A 25,089-nucleotide genomic window follows, 5' to 3' on the forward strand; every position below is an offset into this window, starting at 1 on the left:
GAGTAAAACCCAATCGGTCTCAGCGCATCCTTGTCGTCCCGTCGACTCAATACGGCCGCCAGCGCGTAGTCGGACGCATCCGTCTCCAAGAAACAGGCGACGTCCGGATCCGCCTGGATCAGCATGGGTCCTTCCGAAAAGCTGTGCAGCAACGTGTCGAACGCTTGCTGTTCCTCGTCACCCCACTTCCACTCCACGCTTTTCCGCTGGAGTCGATTGATCGGCAAGGCAATCTTGGCGTAGTCGCGTATGAATCGTCGATAGAAGTTGGTAAATCCTAGGAACCGAGCGATGTCGGACACACATCGCGGCACCGGCCAGGTTTTGACGCTTGCCATCTTCTCATCGGTCATCGCGACTTCTCCCGCCTTGACCTGATAACCCAGGAATTCGATAGAATCCTTGAAAAACTCACACTTCTTCGGCTTTAGGTAGAACGAATGCGCACGAATTGTGGCGAACAGCTCCTTGCAAACCGCGACATGTTCCTCTTTCGTCGAAGAGTAGACCAGTATATCGTCTACGTAAACGATGACCCCCTTATCGACGAATTTATCGAAAATGTCGTTCATCAAGTACTGGAACGACGCTCCGGCATTGCACATACCCTCCCGCATCACCTTTGACTGAAACGCGCCGTACCGGGTCAGGATCGTGGTCCATTTCTCGTCCCCCGGGCGCATTCGTAAGAGCTGATACGAAGTCGGCATGTCAAACTTGGAGAAAATCTTCCCCGTGCGAACTCGTTCGAGGCACGTGTCAATCTTTGGCAAGGGGTATGCGTTCTTGACCGTAGCGCGATTGAGTTCGCGGTAATCCGTGACCATTCGGAAGTCTCCCCCTTTCTTCTTCACAAGGAAAACCGGGCTTCCGAACCAATGCGAAGACGGCTCAATATGTCCGATTTCGCGACTTTTGTCGATCCACGCTTTCAACCAGGCATCCGCATCCGCCGACAACGGGTACGGTTTCGCCCTCTTCAGTTGGACATTTGGTAAGAGGTCAACCGGGTGATCGTAGATTCGATGAGGCGGTAACTTCTCGTAATTGCTCTTTTTGAAGATGTCGCGAAACTCCGCGTATTCGGCCGGAATCATGGCGTCTAGTTCATCATCGTCAGGAGTCGGTTCTTCCTCCTCCAATTCTAGCTCTCGAATTGCTTCCAACATGTCGAGACTTCCCTCTCCTTGTCCGCGGAACCATTTGGTTTCTCCCGGAATCGTATCATTCTCGCCCTTCGCCGGCGACTTCGGACATAGGATGCTGAGTTCGCAGGTCTCCCAATCCATCTGCACTCCGTATTCCTTGATGAAGTTCAAACCCAAAATCACCTCCGGCGAAGCGCTCTCCATAATATCGAAACGAATCTTGAAGGGTCCGATGTTCCCGTTGATGAAGACCTCTACGTCTACGTACGACGTAATCAGCCCGCGTCCGGCCGGATTCGGGCCATTATCCACGAGTCTGATGATCTTCGGGACTTCGTACTTGGATTGAGCTACTTGCCCAAGCAGCGAGCAGCCCGGTCGAATGAAGCTGCTGCTCGCCCCTGTGTCGAGGAGGGCTGAGAGCACGAATTCGTCCGAACCCGCTCTAGGCCAAACGGACAGGGAGACTAACGGATCCTGACCGCGTATCTCGAAACGGATCCAATTCGACCTTTGGAACGAGCCCTTCTTCCAGTTCGTGTTAGCAGGGGCCTCCCTTGCAATTCGGACGACTTCGGGCGCCATGGGCTTGTAAGACGGCTTGTCCGGGCAGTCTCGGGCGTAATGACCCGGTTTCCCACATCGTAGACACTTCCCGTCCGCTCGTCGCTGATCCTTCTCGGCTTCCGTGATGGGCCGATAGGGAGCCCCTCCCCTTGGGACGAACGCGGGGCTACCGGTAGCGAACGTGACCCTGGGTCCTGGGCTAGGTTGCCTGCGTTCGCGACTTCCGTGGTCCGAATCTCCTTTGGTGCGCTGATCCGTGCGTTTTCGCGACCCACGATTCTTCTTCGACCGACCTCGATCCTCTTCAGAGTCGGAGTCCGAGCTTTGCCCGCGATCGCGCACGGACTGCAACCGATTGTCGACTTCGATCGCCTTCGCTCTGAATCGGATGTAATTCCTCTTCGGATATCCGTTCTTCTCGAGGTACTTGCTAACAGACGGACGAAGCCGGTCCATTACGGCGTCGATGCACGCTTCATCGTTCCAGCCAGTCAGGGGTTTATGCAACCCGAACTTCGAAAAGAATTCGCTAGCCGTTCCGGTTTGCTTCAATTTCTTGATGGCCCGCACGGCATCGCCCTTGCTATTGTTCTTTCCGAACGAACTCCTCATGAATTGCGCGAACATTTCGAAGTCGTGCAAAAACGCGGGTTGTTCGTTGAACGGGAGACTGATGTACGGGAAAACATGCTCGAAGGCGTCCCCAGCCAGGCGCATGACCGCGAATCCGACTTGACCCTTGCCAGTTCGGAACTGCGACGGTTTCTGATTGAAACAGACACGGCATTTGGCCAAGAAGTGGTTCACCGAATAGTCCTTGTCGTCTCCGGTGAAGTCTTTGACTTCGTTGAGTTTGCCCTCGTCGTCTTGTTCCACATCGTCTCGCCCGGATTCGGACCGAAACTCGCGCATTGGGGTGTAGATATCCCTCTCGGCGAATCGTTGGTTTCGGTACCTTCCATCCGCTTCGTTGTCTGAGTCGTCGGAATCGTACTGATCCGCAAGATCTTGGAGACCACTAAAGGGGTCCCGCTGGGTCTTGCGCGCCTTCGGTTCCTTGACCGACCTCGCATCGATCAATTGTTCGATCTTGGTGGTAAGGTCGTCCTGGTCCTTACGTTGCCTGGCGAGTTCGTCCAGGAGACGACGGTTCTGTTCCCGAAGTAAATCCAATTCGGTTTCTTCGCTATCTTCCGTGTGAGGGACGACCCTCTCTTCCGAATCGGCCGGTCGTCGGTCGACATCGTCCGGATCTTCGGAGTTTTCTTGCGAAGGTCGTATGTTCCCACGGGTCCCCGCCCTGGTGGCCGGACCCGTGCCTCTATTGTTGTTGTTCGTTGCCTGGCTTGACATCTTGAAAGGTGTGATAGAAGAAGCGCAGTTATGCTGTTACGGGCGTCCTCGAAAATCGTCTAAGGGGTTGCTTCCGCGTATTTACTTCCGTCGCGACTACGTGGCGAGTCACAGGTTTCTAGATGCAAGCGAAGTCGGATCACGTGACTACGATGTCTCACGGTCTTTCTCGAGTTCGTGTGAAGTCGCGACACTGTACTAACGATAGTGAGTTCGTCGGTGATAGTGTAACCTCTCCTAGTACGTCTCCGTAGTATAACTAAGGTATAGGCGTATGTCGAATGTAATAACTGCGCTTGAATCGTATAGAAGTACAACAGACTCGCACGACTTCTCTACGATTCGCGCTCCGTTATATGCTAACTACGTACTCGCGTTGCTCGCACCGAATCCGCTATTGTTTACCGAGTTCGCCCGACTTCGTGCTTGTCTTCTTTGTTCGAGAACAAAAGGCTATCGTCCGTCGGTCACTCTTTTAGGCGAACAATAGACGGTCGAACACACGAAGTCGCGGTTTCCTTTTGTTGACTTCGTGCGGATCCGCTGGGTGTCGCCCGATCCGGGCCGATGACCTAGATGCGCGTCGATCCCATGCTGCCGTTCGGTCACGCCCTGTGACAATATACACACGATCAATTCACATCCCCCCTTCCCCCCCCCTCATCGTCCTTTTCTCTTTTCCTCTCTTCACTCTCAACTCTATCTCTCCGACTCTATCTCTCTTCCCAACTTTACTTAATCCTCGTCTTGATAACAACATGGCCCCTGAACGTCCCGCCAAATCCTCCTCCTCTAAACGCACCAACCCCGCCAACCCCGCCAATCGTACTTCTCGGAACGCCCTTGGGCGATTCGTGTCTCGTCCCGGAGCTGGAGCTCCCGCTGGCGCTCAGGAGGAGTGGGATAGGATGCAGAGGGGGGAAGGGGGTCGTCAGTCGACTCTTCCGAACCTGAGAGTGAGTACAATACGATCGTGATCCTTCTTCCTTTCACCGTCGGTTGTTCCCCTCCTGTCTTTCGTTCTTTGCCGAGTAAACGACTGACTCTCCCGAATTTTGCCGAATTCGGTAGTTTGCTCAGACCCAAGAGGAAGAAGACCGGGACGTCCAGAAGGCCATCGGCAAGTCTCTCAAGACGGCTAAGTTTGAAAAGATCCTTACCAAGGAGCGACTTGCAGCGGAAACTCGCCTCGCCCATGAGCAAGCCGAACCCGACGCCGTCAATCAAGGAGCTCGCATCTCCCCCATCCCCGACGACAACCAAGGAGCTCGTATCTCTCCCATCCCCGACGACGACGACGTGATCGTCAAGACCGAGAAGATTGATGAGCCTGTAAGTTGGGGTGTTTGCTAGCTTCAAAGTCGGAATCGAAGGCTTACCGAATTCTGCAAACTTCGGCAGATCCCTCCAAAGAACAAACGCAAGGACAAGGCCAAGGCGAAGCAGGCGGAGGTCATCGAGGTGAGTTATTCCTGTTAGAGAGTGATCGGTTTGCGCTTACGAATTCTGCAAACTTCGTCAGCTTTCCTCGACCGAGGAGCCGGAGGCCAACGCCAAGGCCAAGGCCAAGGCCGAGAAGAAGAGGAGGAGGAAGGCCGAGAAGATGGCGCGGGAGGTGAAGAAGGAGGTGGAGGAGCTTGTCCCTGTGAGTTATCCATCTTTCGCTCCATTTCAGCTTGAACATGATACTAATTCCGTCCTATTCTCTGCGTTTAGAGCGACGACGACGTCAAGGCCCTCGTCCCCGACTTCCCGTCTAAAAACCTCGAGGATGCCTGGATCCTTGACGGGAAGAACCCTGTCAAGGTTTGTGTAAGTCTGTGCTCTCTCTTTTACACATCCTCATCGTTGTACTAACTTCATTTGCAAACGATAGATCTTTACGAAAGGTTACGACTGGGTAGGAGCTCTTGCGAAACTCGAAGAGGCTGCCCAGATGTCGAACGAAAAGGACAAGAACGCCATGGCCAAGAGTATCGGCTTGATGGGACCTCATTCGTCCCCCGACATGACTGCGGCCCGACGAAATTTCTGGCTCGCCCGAGGGATCGACTTCGATAAGACCTTCAACGCTCAAACGGGCTACGACGTCGGCGTCTATACCGGAGAGGTGAGTTGGCGCTTACCGAATTCAGCCGAATTCGGCAGAGTCCTGCGTCTTTTGCACTGATCACTGACACCGGTACGATTGCTTCTCTCTTCAGGAACGAAGCATTCGAACCGCGAAGGAGGGGGGCAAAGCAGTTGTCGAGTTCGAACACATCATGTGCACCCCCTGCGCCAGGAAGAAGAAGGATGACCCGGAGCAGCGATGCTTCGCCACAAGGCCCTTCACCGCCTGCACCGCCTGCGCTGATCGCGGCAAGGCTTGCGACTTCAAGGAGATGCAGCGCGCCTTCGTCAACCAGCACGTCATCGGTGCTGCGAAGACCTTGCAAACTATCGGCAAGAAGATTCGCAAGAAGGTCAAGGGCAAGAAGGGGTTGACGATTGCTATCGACATGATGGCGGTGAGTTTTTCTCTGATTCAAACCAGTGATTCCGCGATCCGTGACTGACCGAATTTGGAAAAATTCGTACAGGCTGTCACCGACATTCTCAAGGCCTCCGACGTCGGTATCCCCGGTCTCCACGACTCGCTGAACCGTTACTTCGAGATTCAGCAAGCCAAGATCGACGCAACCTCCAAGAGCGGCAAATCGATGATCGGGCTGTTGAATGAGAGTCGAGGCGAGCAGGTTGCCCGAGAAGTCGAGCAGGGCATGAAGGCTCCCCGCCGCAAAGACGTCGAGACCCAAGCCGTCCTCGACGCGGCCTTCGACAACTTGCCCAGCACCCCTCAGAAGCGCAAGGCCATCGCTGCTCCCGACCAGCGAGCGACCGTCGAGGACTACGATGACGACATGGACATCGACGAGCCGGTCGCCTCGGGTTCGGGATCGGGTAAGAAGGCGATCAAGGCCGCGCCCCCCAAGGAAGAGACCACCGACTCGGACTCCTCGGACTCTTCGTCTTCTTCGGAAGATGAGAGCTCCAGCGACTCCGACTAAGTGTGCCTCTTGGTAGACCCCCGCTCAATGCATAGGGTCCCTTACTACCTGATTTCTCTCGCGAAGTCTCTGTTCAGGTAGGGGTTTTTATAGATCAAGACTTCGCCCGTTATTATACGGTATATATGTGATAGAGGTTTGTAACTACGAGGCTGGTTTCTTTTCTTATGCCATGCCAATCTACGAGCGATCGCCGAATTCGGACAACTTCGGCCGGTGCTTTGTTAAAGTGTTGACTAACCCGTTCACCAAATTCTGCAAAATTCGGCAAGACCTTGAGATGAAACACGCATCGTCTGAGATATCACGTGATGACGTGGCTGCTATTTGTATCCGCGCGGAGGCAAACAACACAAACAGATAGAACTCGCAATCACCCACGGCAAACTATCCGACCTCGCTAGCGCGCTATCTGCGCGCAGATACTCGTGAGAAAATAATTATAATCTAGATAGAACTCGCGACCGGGCCCTGAGAGATTCTTGAGAATCGGCCGATACACCCCTCCAGTAAAATCCTGGTATGAAATAGAAGCTGGGTCTGGACGTGACACTGTGGACGATCACTCTGCGCCGCTTCAAACGGGCATACGCATATTTCAAGTTGACGTTGAAGCTGTCTGTTTCTCAAGCTAGACGAAATATAAAATTCATTGCAATTGGCCTGGACAACTCAAGACGAGCGCTGCACCGCCGAAGCTCAAAGGTAAGACCAATGGTAACCTCGTCAAACAGGAGAAAGTCGAAAGGCGCAAGCAGTCCGGAGAGAGACACTTTGAAGGGAAACAATAGCATCACTGAGTGCTCAAAGCGTCGATGTTCAGGCTGAGATCGATGCTAGGGATCAGGCCGAGGTTTATACTTCGTTTGAGAGATACTTCGGGGATCTGTTTTACGCGGTCTGGGAAGACCATCGGTTAATCGCACGCCTGTGGTAGGTTCGTGTATGTTTGTGCTTGCGACCTTGACCTCAGTCTTGATCTCGACAAGGCTGATGAAACCCAAATGGAATGACAAGGGGATATGATCCATTCTAGATTCAGCTGCTTAGTCAAGGGGATATGCGCATTTTGGATCCCGAAAGCCGTCATGAGATGTTCGATCAGATCCGGATCCCTGCTGCCGGCAACATTACAGGTCAGCGATCGACTGGTAGCGCGTATATACTGCTTCTACGAGATATTGTCGTTAAAGGCGATAAATCATGGGTTGGGTTGCAAATGCATTTTGGGTGAACAAGTCTGAGTGGTTCGCATAGGGTGTACAACATCACTAGAGTATGGGCATACAATGGGTGTTTAGCCGCGGTACGGCGCGGAGTCGACCCTGGCCGTCAGCAACAAATCTTTTAGCTTCAGGTCATGCATTTGGACAGGCATAACCTGGTAGATGGCGTAAATCAATCGTTTAACGTCATCGGAGTGAATCTCGAATTCAGTCTCTCCCACGGCTCTCCAAACGTGGACTGTGACCTGGTCGAGCACGGCGTCTGCTGGATTATCATAGCCCTCTTCCACAGCGTTGTTGTAGTCCTCTACCGTTGCGTCTCGGCAGATATCTACGATACGTGCGTGTAGATCGAGTAGGATCTTTTTGCGTGCGTTCAAAATCCGCCTTCGATGCTCTCCGCTGCATTGTCGCCTGATTACCCCAAGCACTTCTGCCTGCTCGCCCAAGGACAGATGGGAGACGGTCTCGATTGCACTTTCCAAGTCGCCTCTCGCAGGATCAGGGAACCGGACTTCCAGCAATGGCCGTCCCTCCAGATCTTCCTCAGTGAAATTCGTCGGATCCTGATGGACGGTCAACGTCAGTCCAGAGAAGGTAGGGTGGAGGGATCCCGGTGGGAAGATGCTCTGCGATAGAGGTGGAGCACCAGTCGAGCTTTCGATAGTAGGAGGGGGTCCGATAGTACTAGTGTCCGGAGGTTCGATCAGAGGCATGGCGACGGCTAGTATCTAGTGAATTCGAGCTTTTCTCATCTATGCTGTAGGTCAGCCTCCTGTCTCCTCCTCTAATTTATACATGTATCTCCTGCAGCCGACGAGAGCGTCACGACATCAATATCGCATGACTCAGGAGGCCTTATGAAAGGAAGTCAAGCTCCTATTCTCCTCGCTCTTCCTCTTGTAGAGCATTCGAGGTTCAATCGAAGCGATATGGCGCAACTTTTTGAGCTGGCCTCACGATCGACCGGTCTTCTGGCGGAGTCGCCCCTTGTCAGCATTCGATGCCTTAATATCGACGCTCTGTTTAGCGATTCGTTGATTCGTTGATACACAAAGAGTTCGAACTCCTTTTGCTTTCCGAGTCATTGAGAAATGATACCATTTTGATACGAGACTGCGATACGTGTCGCACGCCAGGAGCAGCACAGATACATCAAGGTAGTTTGGTAAGGCGAGGAGATCAATTGGATGTGTAATTCCTTCCCTGGCAAACAGATGCGGCTACCGCGTCTTCCCACGACTTGACAGCTCCATTCCATTCCCGGACGCTCAAATCCTTCTCTGGCCGTCTGCCCGGGGGACCGAGCCTTTTTCGATTGATCGGCGAGCTCTTGCCGAGTCTCCTTGAGCGTGACGTCTGTCCAGCCGTCCACCCGTCCCCGGCGATCACTACATCGATTTGATCGTTTGACCAGACTCCGAGTTCTCTCATTGCTTAGACGAGGCGGACTTTGCAGCCGTTGACGATGCGAAGCCTTGCCGGGGGATGTGTGTCTGGCTCGAAATGAACGCTTCCTCGACCGAGCTTTTCCGAGCGAAGAAGATCCCGTCCCCGACACATAGACAGGACCAGTTCTGCCTGAGGTCTGTTGACGTGTACGCTTGCGCTTGCGGCCAGACCTCGCCGCCGACCCGTTCGCTGGGTGTGTGCAGTACAATTATCGCGATCGGCGCCAACTTCTGTATGTTGTTATGACCAAAGTTGTCGTCCTTATCAGCCAAGTGCGAGCTCCAATGGGTCGCGAATTCAGGTGGAGTAGATAGAAGTCGTCTTCGGGATGATGCCTTCATACGTGGGGGCGGGATCACCTTGCCTGGACGACGGGGACTGTAAGAACGAAACGGACGTGACATGTGAATACGAGATCTCGAACTACAGGTCCACGGATGGGTCATTTACTACTGTCGTAAGAATAACGAGATGGATGTCGACAAGAGACACTTCGAGAAAGGGAGGTGGGAGGATCAACGTGATAAAACAAACAGGATGATGCCTGTATTCTGGTCCCGATGGGATAACGTAATCGTCCAAAATCAGGGGAGAAGCGGGGAGTTCGGCTGGGTGGGTGGAACGATGATCGGCGACGACGAATTCGGGGGTCCGCGCAGCTGAGTATCGGGGGGATGCTAGGTCAGGTCAGGTCTGGTTTGGGTTGTAGTCGAGGAGTTTACGGAGTGTAGTGCGAGATGCAAGCTGATATCCTTCAATCTAATAGCTGATAGGTCGCTTTTGGCATTCTATCGTGACATGTGGTGTGTGCGTGTACACCAAGGGTGCGGAGGTTGTAATCTAAAATGACGACCACATCCCACACTCCCCCCTTTTCGGTTGCTTTTCCCCTGCTTAGGCTGCCCTCGCGCGGCTCCCAGCTTCCATTCCTGAGGACTGCGGACCACCCCATCCTCTCTCTCTCTGGGATTTTCAGTCCTCTCTTTGCATACACACACACAGTCTCTCTGATCTCTGATTAGCCAAGACAACACTTCATGTCACAACACCTCCCTGGCCGTGTGTAGGTAGTCCCGTATCGTCGACGAGGGGGAAGTCATCTCAATTTCAATCCGAAAGCAAAGCCCGGAACCTGAACTGCGCTGCGTCCAAAGGGGATCGACCTCGCGCGGGAGAGTCAGTCACAAACACAAACTGGGACCCAATCATCGCCATATCGACCACCATCACACCGTCCTTGGTCGACGACACTCTTGATACCTCTTTCTCCTCTAATACTCTATAACACACCATATCGATACCTGCTTCATACATAATACACACCCTCACAACACCCTCCCTCCACCTTCCCATCCCTGGATCGACCTACCCTCCAAGATGCCAGTGACGACCGTCTTCGAGATCGGTCCTGGCAAATTCACCATCGTCCTCTACCCTTCCCCCTCCCTCTCTTCCGGTTCCAGCAGCACGGCTACCCCCAAACCTTCTTTGACGACTTATGGGACGACGAGGACGGCGACGAGGAGTATCGACAAGAACGTCCATCAGGTGTCGACGTCCATCCCGGAATCGGATTATTATGGGTATAATTACACTTCCACCGTCGATTACCTCACTACCGATTCTAATGGGGTGACGTTTACCGCTACGTCCACGACGACCGGGTATAGCCCTTATCCCACTTCCACCGGAGGGAATGGGTACAATTCTTCCGGACTTATCGGGGCTACGACGATCCTCTCTGGAGTGACCTACACGCTGGGGATGGAACCGTATACGTGGACGTCGAATGGAGGGGTTTATACGAGTGAGAGGGTCATGAGGGTTCCTGTACAGACGGGGAGCGAGAGGGAGATTACGGAGAAGAACAAGAGGTGGGTTTCTCTCGAGAGATCGATATGCGGGAGACCAGGATACCGGGATGGCTTATACTCCGAACTTTCAACTCTTCTTCTTTTCCTTCCAAATTCTTTGCTCACAACTTCATCAACATCCACAACGATGGATGCCAATCACGCCAACCGCAACGTAATTTCCACACCCTCACACAGCATCCTCACCCCGATCATAACCGCCGTAGTCCTAACGATCGTCCTCGGTTTCCTCGCCTCCTTAGGGGGATGCTGGTTCTACCGTCGAAGACGTCGACGCCTCCGAGCCTCGGCCGACGGGAATGTACCGGGGACGCCGACCAGGGAAAAGGGTCTCCAAGGCAACAATAGGAATAGGAGCAGGAGCAATGCGGAGAGGGAAAGGGGGAGGTTGAGTAGGTTGAACGTCGATATGGCTCAGGTTGGGCTGGGATCGGGGACGTTGGGGAGCGGGAGGGGGTTGTTGTCCGCCTCGACCACAACTGCGCCGGGTGTCTCGGCGGGAACGACCTCGACAACGGCGCTCAACAGCACGCCCAGTCCGAGCCTGGGGAACGGTTCTGGTTCTGCTACGAATTTTACCCGAAGACTGAGCGTGGACGAAGAGGATGAGCCGAGGATAGAGACCATGTCGATCGAGGAGGGGACCGTCACCCCGTTCACATTGCCTGCCATGATGGCCAATGCCGCCCTCGCCACCGGCACTCACCCGGAAACGACCCGGAACCGGACGCACAGTTTCTCTACGCTCTCGACGGACGACGACGCTTTCGCCGTGGACGGTGACTCCATCGCGAGGACGTTGACGGGGAGCAGCCTGGGGTCTTCGAACGGACCGCCGGCTTACGAGGAGATCGAGGGCGGGACGTACGAGAGGGCCATGTTGAGCGGGATGGACCCGAACTTTAGGTCGAGGTTGTCTCCTTCGCTCTCGAGGGGATCTGGATCGGCCTTGGCTTACCTCGAGCCTGCCTTTGGAACCGGCTCAAACTCTTCCGGCGGGCGTTCGACGTTGGTGCCTAGGGATCCGTTTGCCGATCCTCAACTACTCCGCCGCCCGACGCTTCATCATCAGTCTTCACAGTCCAGCTTGGCGGAATCAACCCTCTCTTCGACTCCTTCCAGTATGCTTCACCCGCCTGCCTCGGAAGGAGGGCAATCTGAACGTTCGAACCCTCAGACAGAGGCTTCTTTCCAGCGGGGCGATGATCGGACTCTACACATCGGCGACGAGTGGGCCAGGATCGCCGCTAGGGCCAATAACCAGGGCTTACCTGGTCTGACCGTTCGGAACGGGACCGGATCGTTCCAAGGGTGGTCGGATAGCGAGGTCGAGGATTCGGATGACGAGGGGACGATCATGGCGGGTTCGGACCGGGTGTTAGGGGACGACGAGAGTTGGGTGAACGGGAGCGAGTTTGGGAGGAGGACTCGGCAGAGGGAACGAGATGGACAGGCTGGTCGGGCGACGAACCGGGAGGAAGATGATGACGATGACGTCTTTGGGGACGCGCATCGGGCTCAGTAACCAGGAAAAACAGGAGCGTCTTTTCTGATAATTTCTTCTCTTATATTTAGGGTTGTGTAAGCGACTTGGCTCTGGTAGATTATACGGTAATTTGTAACTCCCAGGAGGAGGATTTTGGTTGTAACCCAGATTGTATCGATAGAGAAATGCTTGAGATCTCCCCTCGTGAGTGACTCCGGATTGCGCCGAAGAAGGTGGAGGTATCACCGAGCGAACGAACGACTTTGCCCTTTGTAGAGAACATCTCATCGCAGACCATGAACATTTGATGTCATGATATCCTTGACAATCGGTACAACCTTGCCAGTTCACAGTGCGCTGAACCATGTCTAATGTCATCGCCATCGATGCGCTGTTCTTGGCGCTATTTGACGATCACAAGGGACAGTCCTTGATCTGGAAACGGTCTCGAGATGGTGAGCACTTTCGCAGCCGAATTGCAGTTCTAATTTCGTTTGTTAACTGGAAACATCCTGTTCTTCTCCACAGGCGTGGACAGTCTAGATGGAATCGAGTTTCAAGCTCTTCCGTCTGGCTTGCACTCGGTCGAGACCGATACGTTCTACTTTGATCATGCCTCCACGAGCTCTCCAGGACGAGCGGGCCGGTTGGGGATAACCGTGTTTCACAACAAGGAGCTCGATGAGGATGAGATCAAGGTGGCGGGGAGCTCGACAGGAGGAAGAGGGAGGTTGATGCTAAGTCTGGGAATCTTGATGGGTAAGCCTTCAGGTTTGTCGTCTTCCTCGTTCTGTCTCTAAGCTCACGCTGCGCATATGCATTCAACACTTCTTGGTTGTAGGGACGAGTAGCACGACCGGCTTCCCCGAGTTCCCACCGCTCACTGGACTCCAAGATCTAGTCGCCCGTATATCCAACGAATGGGACTATTCCCTAACAGGATCTCAGGGGGAAATTACTCGCCAGGCATGGCTGGACGACCTGCTCGACCCTTTCTGGACTCAACATCGGACGTCATCAACAACGTCCGCGCCTACGTCGATAGGGTCGGGTTCGAACAAGTTTGCACTGCAAGATCTGAAAAACGGGTCCAAGGCCCTCTCAGTACGTATCTTTTTTCTTTGGAAGCGTCGACGCTTCACATTCCACTGCGCTAAATATGCGATATCGATATACAGACGGACCATCCTATACACTACTTTGATCATCTTTGGAGGTACTTTGATATCAACGCATGTACGCTCTGGAAATACGCAATGACGGACCGCAGGATCGTAAGTCCGCGCCCCAGCCCTGCCCATTCTGGTTTCAATCCGATTGTTCTCAAGGCTGACCTCTCTGATGACGCTGCAGCTGTTCTTCTCGCACACCCCGCTGGAACCCGCTTGTAAAGCCGCCTGGTGTACCTGGTTACTCGGCCAGACTCGAACAGAGTCGGAAGACGACCCGTCTGTGTTCTTAGGGTCGATAGGGTTGATGGATATGGCGAAAGTGCAGAACGTCAAGGGGAGATGGGTGGCTTGTGAGTAGCTGTCGGACCGAGAGACCGAGCTGGTCACAGTGATACCACTTGCTGACCCAAAACCTGCTCGTGCTCTGGATCGCAGGCACCTCGGACGCCATCTTCAAAGATCGACCGCAGATGTGGGACTTGCTAGTAGATCTAGGTTCCAACCCCTTGCCCGCCATTTCCGATGATGCGCACGACAACTTCTTATCTATATCTACATCTACGTTGGCCGGAGGATCAACGACCATGCGCGCTCGTTTCATCCCTGAAGCTGAATCTAGCACCATACAACTGCCCTCCAGCTCGAAACCGACCATCTACACCAAATCGATCTCGCATACATTTTCGGACAAGGCTCTCTGGAAAGACGTCCAAAGCGTCATTGCGAAAGAAGACGTCGAGCGGGAGACATCAGTTACGAGCTCTACAGGAGTCTGGGGGTATGCCTATGGGGCTTATGCGACGTTGTGCGAGGTCTGTTGGGGGTTTTGCGCGATGGCTGTCGGGAAGGGTGTACGGGGGGATCACGATCATTCGAGTGGGACTGGGTATATACGTCTACCCCAGGACGGCCAGGAGGGGCTGGCGAGCTTGGACAGCGACGGGGAAGAGGACGATCAAGATGCCGCCGACGATATACCACCGGAGTATACGGGACAGGGTATACGACGGACCATTGCCGCCCTGGACGTCTTCCGGAGACGGGCGACACGACTCGCCAGCAAAATCGAAAAGGTCGGCTACAAACGAGCGTTGTCCAAGGAAGACATGGCCGCCTTGGGGTTGAGTGCATGGAGTTGGGTGGACGTCGACTTTGTCCGAGCGATGTATGCCGGGGCCAAGCGCGATCGCGGAGATCTTAACCAGGACGAGCCGGTTGTACCGGCGATACAGGTCGAGAACGGGTGGTTCCGATGGGTGTCGAGCATTGTCGGAGCATGATGTATGCTGCGAGAGGTATGGGTGCAACTACTGTATACAACCAAGAATCATGACATTATACCCAAATATGAACCGCGATCAACCGAGTCTGGAAAGGAGTTCTTGATCTTATCAGCTCGTTGCGCTGACACGTGATGAGCAGACACTCGACTCACCTATTCATCTGTCTCTTGGCACGGCCCAGCTTGCCACCGGTCTTGTCGACCTGAGCGCTCAAATCGTCCAACATGTCGTTCTGCTCGCCAATCTCCTTGCCGATATCCTGGCCGAGCCTCAGCTGTCGCTGCAAGACTGAAGACAGTTGCTCGAGCTGAGAGTCCTGGCTGTCCATCTGATGCTGCTGGAGCTGCACCAGACCTTGATCGTCCAACGGCCGGGTCTCTGCTGTCTCCTGAGGTGCTTGATGAGCGACAGCACCGAATACTCGACCTGCTGGCCGAGATGCTGCCCCGCCCAACAAGGCCTTTCGATCGTTCTCATTCACAGGCGTTCCAGATCGGCCCATACTGGTACTAGCAGACTGGTTTGATGCCACCCGGACGCCCGCTTCAGCCATCTTGTCCACGTTCCCGACCTCGTCCTTGAGGCTGATGATCATTCCCTCTCGCCGGGAACGCTCCCCTTGACCGAGCCCCTCGACAGCTTCCAGGCCCTTGTCGAGCGACTCCATCCTGACCTTGAGTTCTTTCAGACTGCGCTTTGCCTCGATATTGGCAGACCTGGAGGCCCCTGCATCTCCCATTCCAGCCAACGCGTCCCGCTTCAAAAGGCTCGCTCGGACGGTCCGTAACGATTGTTGTAGCGCGTTGTGCTCCGTCATCCAGCTGGACGAGGTGAACTGAACCTGCCCACCCTGAGGTTGTGATGAGGGTATATACCGAGCCAGCTTATCCGCCGTCGAGTCGTTTGTTCGCGAGCTGGCCCCGGGGAGATTGGCCGGGACGGCGAGGAAATCGAGAAAGCCAAAGGCCAATCTCCATCGAGGGTCTTTACAAGCCAAGATCTTTTGAAGGTATTCCTGCAACCCTGTCCGACGTTCCGAGATAAGCTGCGAGAATACGGAGGCAGAGGAGTTGAGCACGGCTGGACAACAAGATACGTCAGCTAACAACTCACCCTGGCGTCATCAATACTTCTGGTCCAGCGGAACGAGTGCTTCGGCGGAAGCGGTGCCGGGGGTTCCTTGCCCGTTGACGACTTCAGCTCGGCATGCAAGGCACAGAAATCGTTGTATCTCCTCTGGACGGTCCATGATCGGGTGGCAGTCGAGACTGTATATGGAAGATATCAATGAGCGGCTGGCATCAAGGTAAGATCAGGAGGTCGTCCAATACGAACCCTTGACATTGTACGTCACAAACGGTTTTGCCTCGTCCTTCTTGACCTCGTGAGACACGATCGCTACATTCTGAATCTCGCTCATACTGAGCGGGCTAGTACGATGGCAAGGGTGGTTGACTTGCAGTATTGCAAGATGTTCAGAGGATACAATCATATGATCGATATGATGAACCAAAGCTGTGATGCCACTTTCAGCTCAACGGTCCCGGCGTCGCGCGATGACGGTCAAGTCCGCCAGTACCTTGCAGCGGATGAAGGCAAGAGGACCCGGTCAACTTCGATGGAACGAAAATGATCGTATACGATGCGACAGGGGGTATATGTGGTAGGTACAACTATTGTCTGTGCTCTACAATTGTTGATTTGATGCCTGTCCCTGATGTGTGATGATGCGCGATGTCTGTTTGTAATCTGAGGACCTGTGTAGTCTATGCATTTGTGCCTCTTCCTCAACGCGCTTAGCACGTTGTGTACATATTATGCTGGATCCTGTTTCGTCTTAGTGGTCGACGAATGCGTGTCTTGTTGCTGTTCGGATGCCTTCTCCTTATTGAGTTCCTCGTCCGGGCCGAGGATGACTTCTTCCCACTTCGCCAACATCGTCTCGAGAGCCGTCTTGCTGCAGGGTTTGTTCAGATAATCATCCATCCCAGCCTGCGATTTGAGTTCTCCGTCAGGCCCATGATATCGCTGCCACTACCACACTCGACAGGACTCACCTCTTTGGCTACCGCAATCTGTTCCGACCGTACATTCCCAGATAAGGCGATGATAGGTACCCGGTGCAGCCATTCTTTCCGCTTCCGTCTTTGCCCCGGCCCGACTTGCAACTCCTGTTCGTCCGTAGTCTTCGTTTCTGCAGCCTCGAGTTCCTTCTCGTGCTCCCTGATCAGCTTGGTAGCCTGCCGCCCGTCCAACAGTGGCATCTCTTGGTCCATGATGATGATGTCGATCTCGTGAGAATGCTCCTTGTAGTAATCGACAGCTTGCTGCCCGTCGTTAACGAGCGTCAGATGGTCGCACTTTTGGAGGTATTTCGCCAAGATCTGCCGGTTCAAAGCGTTATCTTCGGCGGCAAGGATATGGGTGAACCTGCGCCGAGCGGGTTTGACACCGCGTTTCCTGTTCTGCGTTACGGTACCAGCGCCGTCAATGGTCGGGGTGGCAGGTCTCGAATTCTTGTTACGGAACTCTTCCAGCTCGACCTTTGACAGCTTGCCAAACTTGGCGGTGAACATGAATTGTGATCCTTGCCCCTTTTCGCTCTGAACGTTCAGCTCTCCTTCCATCAGCTTGAGCAGCTCTTTGCTGATGGATAGTCCCAGGCCAGAGCCGCCATACACCTCGGACACGCGTTGGTTCGCTTGACTGTCAGGCGCAAATGATATGCATGAGCCCAAGCGACTGGGGGCTTCCTCGATCGATTCTGACTCACGCGAACCGCTGAAACAGCCTGCCAACCTCTACCGGCGTCATCCCAACCCCCTCATCCTGAATAGAGCCTTCCATCCTATATTTGTCCGTGTGATCATGTTGCTGCAATTTCATCTTGGCGGTCACTGTGCCTCCAGCGTGCGAGAACTTGACGCCGTTTCCGATGAGATTCAAGAAGACTTGCCGCACCGGCGTCGCTGTTGTGTCCCATTAGGCAAGTTGAGCGTGATGGTCATCGACTCCTCAAGCCGCATCATACTTACGATCACCCTTGACGATCATCGCCTTTGTCTCCTCGTCCGCTACAAGCTCGATCTTGACGTTTCGTCCTTCTGCCTGCGCCCGGGACATCTTGACGGCTTGCATTGCGATTTCATATGGCGAGAAGGGTTCCTTGCACAATTTCAGCGCACCCATTTCCAAGCGAGACAAGTCCTGTAGACGCATTGAGTTTGAGCTTTTCATCTGCGGAGATCGATCGAAGCAAGCACAACAAGCTCACCAGTACACTGTTCAGAATCATTCCCTGATGCGCAGCACATTCGTCGATCGCTTGCAGGTATCCTCGCATCGAAGCGAACAATGACTTGGATCCCTCTTTAACTGAAGGCTTCGATGAATCCCCGTTCGATGCCGATGCTCCATTCTCCTCTTGCTGGATGAACGGTTTAAGTACGTCCTCGAGCTGTTGTATCGACTCCAGAAGAAAGTCTGATTCGACAATAGATCGGGGTGATCAGTTATCTGCTTGTGACGGCGAAACCAAAGATCGATGACCCACTCTTGTTGGCTGCGATCCCATGCAGTGGATTCCGCACCTCGTGACACAGAAAGTCCGTAAAGACGGCCATGTTTTGTCTCAAGAATTCTTCCTGCTTGATCTTGGCCGACTTTTGTTCGTTCTGCCGCAGGGCCTTCATCCTATCCTCCTCCAATCGCACCTCTTCCGAGACGTCCCGGAATTCCTGTTGAAGCGCATCCTCGTCAGATCAGTCCGAAAGACGAGCCTGATTCGTGTACACTCACAATGACGGCACCATGCTGGTATCCACCGTGTAGTGGTGCAACGGAATAGACTACCGGGAAGAACCTTCCATCCCGATCGACAAACACCTCCGGGGCGTTGGTAAGCTTTGTGTTTTCCACCTGGGCCAGATATCTGCAACGCAACCTCAAATGCATCAGTTGCCTGCTTCAAGGCGGACGCGCTCGAACTTCGGTAGGACTCACATAGGACATTGCGAGATCGGATACGCCGACCCGTCAGGCCGTAACGAATGTACCGCCTCGTGGAAGGTCACTATATCATCAATCCATCCATCCAAGGGTAAACGCAACGAATATCTTGAATCAGCTTCTTTCGTTCCGCGTCTTAGTCAACTAACGCTTAGACCGGGAGCGCACCTTTTGAAATCTCTTCGTACTTGAAACCCGTCAACCGTTCCGCTGCGGCATTCATAAAAGTCACTGCGATCGATTCCTCCGTCAGCTCCCACGTCAGCTCCTGATATCCCTCGCACATGCTCACCGTATCCCGAACTGTTCATCATAAAGATCGCGCTGTACATGTTCCCGCAGACGATCTGGAAATCGTTCTCGTTGCCGATCGACTTCAATCTCGACCTCTCGTCCAGCCTCATATTATGATCGTACCTAGTCGTCGAGCCCGGAACATCATTAGCTCGACGTCGCAGCCACCCTGACCAGGCCATCATTACGACCTAGGATGAAGATCGACTCACATATAGCTCTCCGCATATGTCGGATACCCTTCTTCATCCCTGACGGTATTCATCCTATCCCCGATCGTGACCCACCCGCCATCCTTCTTCTTGAACCGATAAACCCCGTTCCACAACCTCGATTCCGCCGCGCCCCTATTCTCGTGTGGCGCACAGTACTCGCCGATCTCTTTTTGCAACCGGGGAAGATCGTCAGGGTGGATATGGGCGGACCACCATTCCAGAGTAGGTTCGATTTCTGCGGGAGAGTATCCGAGGAGGTCTTGGATCGGACCCCAGAGGATACGGCAGTGGGAGACGATCCAGTTGACGATCTCTTCCGGGGTAGCGGCGGGAAGGTCTGGGTCGGGTGGCGGTGCTGATGTGGCTAGACCTGACCCCGAGCCTGGATTTGAGCCTGACCCTGAACTCGAAGAGAACCCTGAACCCGTTCCCGACCCCTCGCCGTTCGCCGACCCTGCATCCGCCCGCCCCTTCCTAGCAAAAGGATGTCTAGGGAAATGCACCTCCCGTCTGATCTCGTTGAATGTCGGTCTAGCCCAGACTTTGGAAATCTGAGAACCATGCCCCGAAGGTGCCGCCGGTTCGCTATTCGTCTTCGACTTCAAATTCGAATCCATAGTCATTTGAGATTTTCCATGAGTGTCGCTTGCCAACGACGACCCCGAAGGCAAGGAAGAGGACGAAGGGGAGGAAGGTGAAGAGGAGTAAGGAGCGATGGACTCGGTCGTCTGTAGACAAGGCCTCGAAGGGGGTGCGACGTGTTGTTTATCAAGCGGCCCGCTCGAATGTAGTCCTCCTGAACCTGCACACATGGCCGAACAATCGAGTGCTGACTAATCGATAGTGCTGGATGCTTTATGTTGGATCTTCAGAGCGAGCCTGCGACCTGGCTTCTTCTCCCGATGAAGTGTCTTTGATATGAGTCAGGTCGGTGTACCGCAAGCTTGATTAAGAAGCCCGGGACGTCTCTCCAATTGAGGAAAGGTAGGAGTAGTCGGGAGACTGTGAGGCGGTGATAGCGGGTGCGAGTCGAGTGGCAAGCCAAGCCAAGCAGGTTACACCGCCGGACCACCTAGACCTGGATCCAGATCGATCGAGCCGCCCGGGATGAGGTGAAGTGTCCGTAGTCGAGATGAGGCAAGACAAGAAGGTGCGGTCCGAGCTGGATTATCTCGAAGGTGTTGTTGTGTATCTACCCCCGTTTGTTCAATCTTGCTGGTTGCGAGCTAGTAAGCTAGTAATCGGTATTGCTCCAATGTGGCGATTATGATCCGTCCGAGTTCGAGAGTGGCAGAGTAGACAATTATGAAGAGAGCAACAAAACAGCACCTCTGGTCCAGTCGAGTTGGATTGATTATCGTTGTCAAAAGGTCGAGGTGGGAAGGTTGTTCGTCCAAAAGTTTCCTTCCGGGTCGGCGAGTTTGGGTTGGGAACCGCGAACACGAGCCACGAGGCGAAGGTTGGTGATGATGATGATCGGATGATGATGCACCACGCTACCGCTCCGTGCTGGCTCCTTTGACCGAGGTGTACAATACGATTTACAGTGCAGCACAGATTGCAAGGAGGAAGATCCCCTAGGCGATTAGCAATTAAGGCCGTGTACAGTCACAATTTGGCCCGCAAGTGCCAATACGAGAGCGTGGATCTAGAGCGCCGACAACTCGGAGAAATCACAACCTGATCGAGCTAGCGAATGGATATTACAACGTGCGGCGTGCTATACGACGTCGCCTGTCGGGACAAGAAACCACGTTGATCCCGGATTGCTATCAGCTAGCATGGCTACATGGCTGTATCAACTGCTTGCTACTTGCTATTCGCTGGCTGGCGTTGGCACTAATCGTCGGTTGCTTCGCTTGATGAAGTACAGTACGTACAGTACAGGTTTGAAAACGTACGTATGCCCTAGCCTTCCTATCATATTTTGCATCCGGACACTGGACAGTCGATCTCGATCGCAGAGGGGAGAAGGCGGCGGCGGCGAACACGCGATAAAAAGCCACTTCGAACTACCGAACTTCCGTACTCGTCACGCAGGGGAGGCTGATGAGCAGGCGGGGGAAACGGGACGGAGACTAAAAATACACTAGAAGACCTCGAAAAAGATCCGATGAACGCGTCATGGAACATGGATCACAACCCATCCTACGTCGATCAATCTCGAGAGTCCGACCTTCGCGGGTCGCGGAGTGATCGGAGTGATCGACCCGAGACCTGAGGGCGGCCCGTTTCACATCGCGTCTCGCGTCTTGAGTATCTTGAAATCGCTGGAAAGATGTCGCGCGCTGCTGCTCTCAGAGAGATCGGCGTACTGGGGCGGGGGATCAAAGCCGGACCCATTGTTGGTCTCGCTTTGTCTTGGATGTCCTTGGGCAAGCGTGGAGTCACAGCTTCGATTTTGACATCAGTAAATATGACTGGCATGGCTTCATATTATTGATGAAATAAGTGATTGTTCGGTTGGAGAAGGTTTGTAGCTTTCTCATTCCCTCTCGATGAGCTCTCGGGCTGTACTCTGTCCAGATTCACAGCTCGACAACGACAAACAATCACGACGTACAACCTTGTCCCTATCGGATGATCAACCTCTCATCTTCCTCCTCCTTGCCTTTCCCCCTTCATTACGACACCTACATGCTTTCTCCGCCCCTACTCAAGCTCGACCAGCCGATCAGGCCTTGTGGACGATCGTCGGCGAAGCCTGGTTCACGGGCAAGACGAACGTCTCGGCCACGTTGCTGATACAAACAGGAAAACATCCACGACAAGGTCGGCCGGATTTTGTTGTCAGCGTCTCGTTCTCAAGACCTCCTTCCATCGAACGCGATGAAAGGAGAAGACGGAAATTTGACGGAAACGGAGACTCACATGTGGTCCTTCCTACTAGCGGCCCAGACGATGTCCTCGGCCACGTCCTCGGCTGTCAACGGTTGGAACCCTTCGTAGACCTTCTTCGCGGCCTGTTCGTCACCCCTGAACCGGGTGATGGAGAAGGCTAACGATTCGAATCGATATTGCATCAGAGAAGAATCAGTCGTCTTGTGCTTCAAGTTGATAGAGGACAACGAGTTGCCACCGCGCTCAGACTTACAGGTCTCCACCATCCCCGGCTGGATCTCCGTCACCCTAATCGGCGTATCATACAGTTCCTTCATCATGGCCACGGTGAACCCCCTCAGGGCATGCTTGGTAGCGCAGTAGATCGACCCGCCGGAATATCCTTCTCGGCCGGCGATGGAGCCGAGTTGGATGATGTGGCCGGCGTTGTTCTGCTTGAAGTCTGTGGTGTGATGACAAGGTTGGTTGAGGGAAGGGCTTTAGGTTAGCTGGGCCAGGGCGAGAGGTGTGAGAGGTGGGAGGGGTGGGGGGGGGGGGGGGGGGGGGGGGTACTTACGTTTGACGAGCATCTGAGTCTACTTCGGCTCGAACCGAATCGAAGTAAACACAGCAAAACAGACAAAACCCCCAGACCATCTTTAGCGACTGCGCTATCTCAAGCCATCATTCACGAAGATGAGAAAGGTACTGACAAGGTGGATCATCCCGAGGACGTTCGTCTGGAACATGATGTCCATCTCTTGCTCGTTCCTGATTATCGTCCCGCACCGTCCCAGCGACATCATCACAATATCCATCCAGTGCGTGCGGGAAGTGCGGGAGATTAAAGCCAAAGAAGACGATTAAGTGGATCAGCAATCGGGGTACAGTAAGCAATCGAACGGCTCATTTCACACGTCTTCCTCCAGATCAATTTGAGCAAGAAACGCAAGAGGTACAAAAGCGAGAATAGAAGGAGGATGCACTCACACTTCCCCGACCTGGTCACGCCCGTAGACGAGCCCGGCGTTGTTTACGAGGACGTCGATCTTCTTGAAGTCTTGAGGGAGGAGGTCGAAGAGCTCTGTTTTGCGGGTCGCATTTAGAGGTAGGTATGGTAGGTTTTGGTAGAGGTTTGTCGGGAGGGTGGGTAAGAGGTACGTTTGGACGTGGTTTTAAGGAGAAAGGATGTAATCGAGAAGCGAGAAGCGAAGAAAGAGGGAGAATGTTCGCTCGCCCGGATCAGCTTATGCCAACCCCCAAAATATGTTTAGGGGGGAAATGGTGACTCACTATCGACCCCCCTCCTATCCTGCACATCCTGCACCCATTCAAAGACCTTCCCTCCCTGGCCCGTACCTCCTTCCTTGTGAGCTTGTTGAGCGGCCTGACGCACCTCGGAGAGCTTTTCCGGTCGACGGGCGGAGATGATGATGTTGGCGCCGGCTTTGGCGAAGAGGATCGCTGCGGGTTTAAGATCGGTCGTCGTGGTTCAGGTGTTTCAAGTAGTTTCGTGAGCGTAAGCAAGCCGAAGAAGAGGTGTAGAAAGAGATCAGTTATCTTCGTCTGTAATACGCTGGATGATAGGGCCTCTGATTTGCATATCGCCCGAAACCGAACAGCTCACCGGTAGCAGCCCCGATACCGCCCGATGCGCCGGTAATGAGGACGTTCTTGTTGAAGAGACGGTGAGTGGGGAAGATGGCGCTCATGATGTAGGAAGCAGGCGGTATTATGTGACGGTGTGGAAGAGATGAGCAGATAAGTAGATAGTCTTGGGAGAGTTGTGTAAATGTGTTGTCATATCCCATCGCCGGGAGGGATGAGGTGTAACCGGCCGGAGTTGACCGACAAGGTCAAAGGAGAGAACCTCACGCGGAAAGATGTCAGGCTCAGTGTTCAGGATTTAGAAGAGGTCGATCTCGACATTGACAAACAAGGGCAATCTGTCAACGGGATCACCAAACCGACACGTTCAAACCACCCGATTTGCACACTGAAACACAGTCCGAATCAACTCTTAACACCATGGCGAAAAAGACCTCGAAAGCCGGTCCTTCCGCCGCCTCCGCCCCGCCGAAAGCCTCCAACAATAACGATTTCGACATTGACGACATCTTCTCTGGCAAACCCCTCAAAACGAAACCCGCTCCTGTCGCTTCGTCCTCCTCGTCGAAAACAAAGGCAGTTGATACTTCAAGCACAAATAAAGCCAAGAAGGATAAAAAGAAGAAGAAGAAGGCGGTCGGAGATGGGAAAGAGGAGGTCCAAGCTGGAGCTGTGAACGGGGTGAAGGGTAAACGGAAAGCGGAGAGCGATGGCATCGTTGACTCGGCAACCCAATCGAAGAAGACCAAGACCACAAGCGAAACCAAACCTTCCAAACCCTCCAAATCTATTCCGAAGAAGCTCAGTAACGACGACGATGAAGATGACGAGGAGGATCTGAACGAAGATTACACCGACGAGGACGATGATGACGACGAGGATGACGAACCCTCGACCCCAAAAGTAGTTGAAGTCCTAGACCCGAGCGCCGTCTCCCGATCAAAGGTCAAACAAGCCCTCCAACCACCTCCGTCTAGATCTAAATTGAAGGGAGGTCGACGGGAGGTCGATGTGGAGGAAGAGATGTTTAGGGATAGTCGGGGTGATGGACCGAGTACGTCTCTTACAGCCCCCTCTTCCACGATATGACTTCTTCGAGAGATCATGAGGGTCTTGAGAGTCGCTGACCATGAAGTATGATATACGATCACTACGCAATTTTGTTGACTCACAGGACGACAGACGGAAGAAGGGTTCATGATCTTCAAAGAGGCCGAACTGGATATCGACCCCGAAGCCGGAGGTGCGTCCAGCCATCTTATTATTCGCTTTTTATCTGGAGGTGGAGGATGCTGTTCACCATCGAGAATACAAGTGACTGAGCTTGAACAATTCCTTGATGGTCTGGGATGTTAGGTACCGAGCTCTGTCCGTTCGATTGCGAGTGTTGTGAGTTCCAGCGGTATTTCCTATCGTGTCACCTTGCAAAATATCATATTGAGGGAACTGGACTGATTTGGGCGCACGAATACCCCTGCGCTGTTTGCAAATCGGGGATCATAGGTTTTTAGGTGATATTGCTGTCCGCACGTC

The 25,089-nt window shown here is 53.7% G+C and overlaps 7 protein-coding genes across 7 annotated transcripts; 3 read left to right on the forward strand and 4 right to left on the reverse strand.

The window, feature by feature from the left end:
- Positions 1-7,415: 7,415 nt before the first annotated feature.
- On the reverse strand, positions 7,416-8,060 carry HD553DRAFT_346240 (uncharacterized protein; the record flags this gene model as incomplete). Its single annotated transcript, XM_046183180.1, has 1 exon — positions 7,416-8,060. The coding sequence occupies one exon, from the start codon at positions 8,058-8,060 to the stop codon at positions 7,416-7,418; it is 645 nt and encodes a 214-aa protein (XP_046032885.1).
- A 1,901-nt stretch (positions 8,061-9,961) lies between these two features.
- Positions 9,962-12,235, forward strand: HD553DRAFT_148468 (uncharacterized protein). The gene is made up of 2 exons (XM_046176722.1): positions 9,962-10,670; positions 10,848-12,235. Exons 1-2 carry the CDS (start codon positions 10,174-10,176, stop codon positions 12,193-12,195), a joined length of 1,845 nt encoding a protein of 614 aa, XP_046032886.1. The 5' UTR covers positions 9,962-10,173; the 3' UTR covers positions 12,196-12,235.
- A 240-nt stretch (positions 12,236-12,475) lies between these two features.
- Positions 12,476-14,696, forward strand: HD553DRAFT_148492 (uncharacterized protein). Its single transcript, XM_046176723.1, has 6 exons — positions 12,476-12,611; positions 12,685-12,915; positions 12,998-13,260; positions 13,335-13,430; positions 13,510-13,678; positions 13,764-14,696. The coding sequence occupies exons 1-6, from the start codon at positions 12,521-12,523 to the stop codon at positions 14,606-14,608; spliced, it is 1,695 nt and encodes a 564-aa protein (XP_046032887.1). The 5' UTR covers positions 12,476-12,520; the 3' UTR covers positions 14,609-14,696.
- On the reverse strand, positions 14,687-16,031 carry HD553DRAFT_346243 (uncharacterized protein; the record flags this gene model as incomplete). Its single annotated transcript, XM_046183181.1, has 4 exons — positions 14,687-14,696; positions 14,764-15,656; positions 15,725-15,879; positions 15,947-16,031. The coding sequence occupies 4 exons, from the start codon at positions 16,029-16,031 to the stop codon at positions 14,687-14,689; spliced, it is 1,143 nt and encodes a 380-aa protein (XP_046032888.1).
- Positions 16,032-16,224: 193 nt separating this feature from the next.
- Positions 16,225-20,186, reverse strand: HD553DRAFT_148510 (uncharacterized protein). The gene is made up of 11 exons (XM_046176724.1): positions 19,126-20,186; positions 18,912-19,036; positions 18,788-18,850; positions 18,614-18,683; positions 18,410-18,542; positions 18,165-18,348; positions 17,886-18,094; positions 17,647-17,818; positions 17,385-17,580; positions 16,669-17,317; positions 16,225-16,603 (listed from the first exon to the last, which is right to left on the reverse strand). The coding sequence occupies exons 1-11, from the start codon at positions 19,938-19,940 to the stop codon at positions 16,427-16,429; spliced, it is 2,793 nt and encodes a 930-aa protein (XP_046032889.1). The 5' UTR covers positions 19,941-20,186; the 3' UTR covers positions 16,225-16,426.
- Positions 20,187-21,802: 1,616 nt separating this feature from the next.
- On the reverse strand, positions 21,803-23,660 carry HD553DRAFT_277969 (uncharacterized protein; the record flags this gene model as incomplete). Its single annotated transcript, XM_046178019.1, has 8 exons — positions 21,803-21,869; positions 22,000-22,126; positions 22,223-22,411; positions 22,526-22,544; positions 22,662-22,719; positions 22,939-23,032; positions 23,242-23,412; positions 23,576-23,660. The coding sequence occupies 8 exons, from the start codon at positions 23,658-23,660 to the stop codon at positions 21,803-21,805; spliced, it is 810 nt and encodes a 269-aa protein (XP_046032890.1).
- Positions 23,661-23,976: 316 nt separating this feature from the next.
- HD553DRAFT_326971 (uncharacterized protein) lies at positions 23,977-25,067 on the forward strand (the record flags this gene model as incomplete). The annotated part of the gene is made up of 4 exons (XM_046181751.1): positions 23,977-24,610; positions 24,731-24,799; positions 24,913-24,945; positions 25,060-25,067. 4 exons carry the CDS (start codon positions 23,977-23,979, stop codon positions 25,065-25,067), a joined length of 744 nt encoding a protein of 247 aa, XP_046032891.1.
- Positions 25,068-25,089: the final 22 nt, after the last annotated feature.

The sequence above is a fragment of the Filobasidium floriforme genome (assembly GCF_021052385.1).
Source record: "Filobasidium floriforme strain CBS 6241 chromosome Unknown HD553scaffold_28, whole genome shotgun sequence".
In the NCBI taxonomy this organism is placed as follows: domain Eukaryota; kingdom Fungi; phylum Basidiomycota; class Tremellomycetes; order Filobasidiales; family Filobasidiaceae; genus Filobasidium; species Filobasidium floriforme.

Excerpts from the sequence above, each read along its gene's own strand:
- HD553DRAFT_148468 (XM_046176722.1), top strand. The coding sequence starts at position 10,174 with ATGCCAGTGACGACCGTCTTCGAGATCGGTCCTGGCAAATTCACCATC. Across the intron at positions 10,671-10,847 it reads ATTACGGAGAAGAACAAGAG|CATCCTCACCCCGATCATAA; the intron begins GTGGGTTTCTCT and ends ACCCTCACACAG.
- HD553DRAFT_148492 (XM_046176723.1), top strand. The coding sequence starts at position 12,521 with ATGTCTAATGTCATCGCCATCGATGCGCTGTTCTTGGCGCTATTTGAC. Across the intron at positions 13,261-13,334 it reads ACGGGTCCAAGGCCCTCTCA|ACGGACCATCCTATACACTA; the intron begins GTACGTATCTTT and ends ATCGATATACAG. Across the intron at positions 13,431-13,509 it reads CAATGACGGACCGCAGGATC|CTGTTCTTCTCGCACACCCC; the intron begins GTAAGTCCGCGC and ends ATGACGCTGCAG.
- HD553DRAFT_148510 (XM_046176724.1), bottom strand. The coding sequence starts at position 19,940 with ATGTGTGCAGGTTCAGGAGGACTACATTCGAGCGGGCCGCTTGATAAA. Across the intron at positions 18,095-18,164 it reads TGGGATCGCAGCCAACAAGA|ACTTTCTTCTGGAGTCGATA; the intron begins GTGGGTCATCGA and ends TTGTCGAATCAG. Across the intron at positions 17,581-17,646 it reads GATGATCGTCAAGGGTGATC|CGACGCCGGTGCGGCAAGTC; the intron begins GTAAGTATGATG and ends GGGACACAACAG.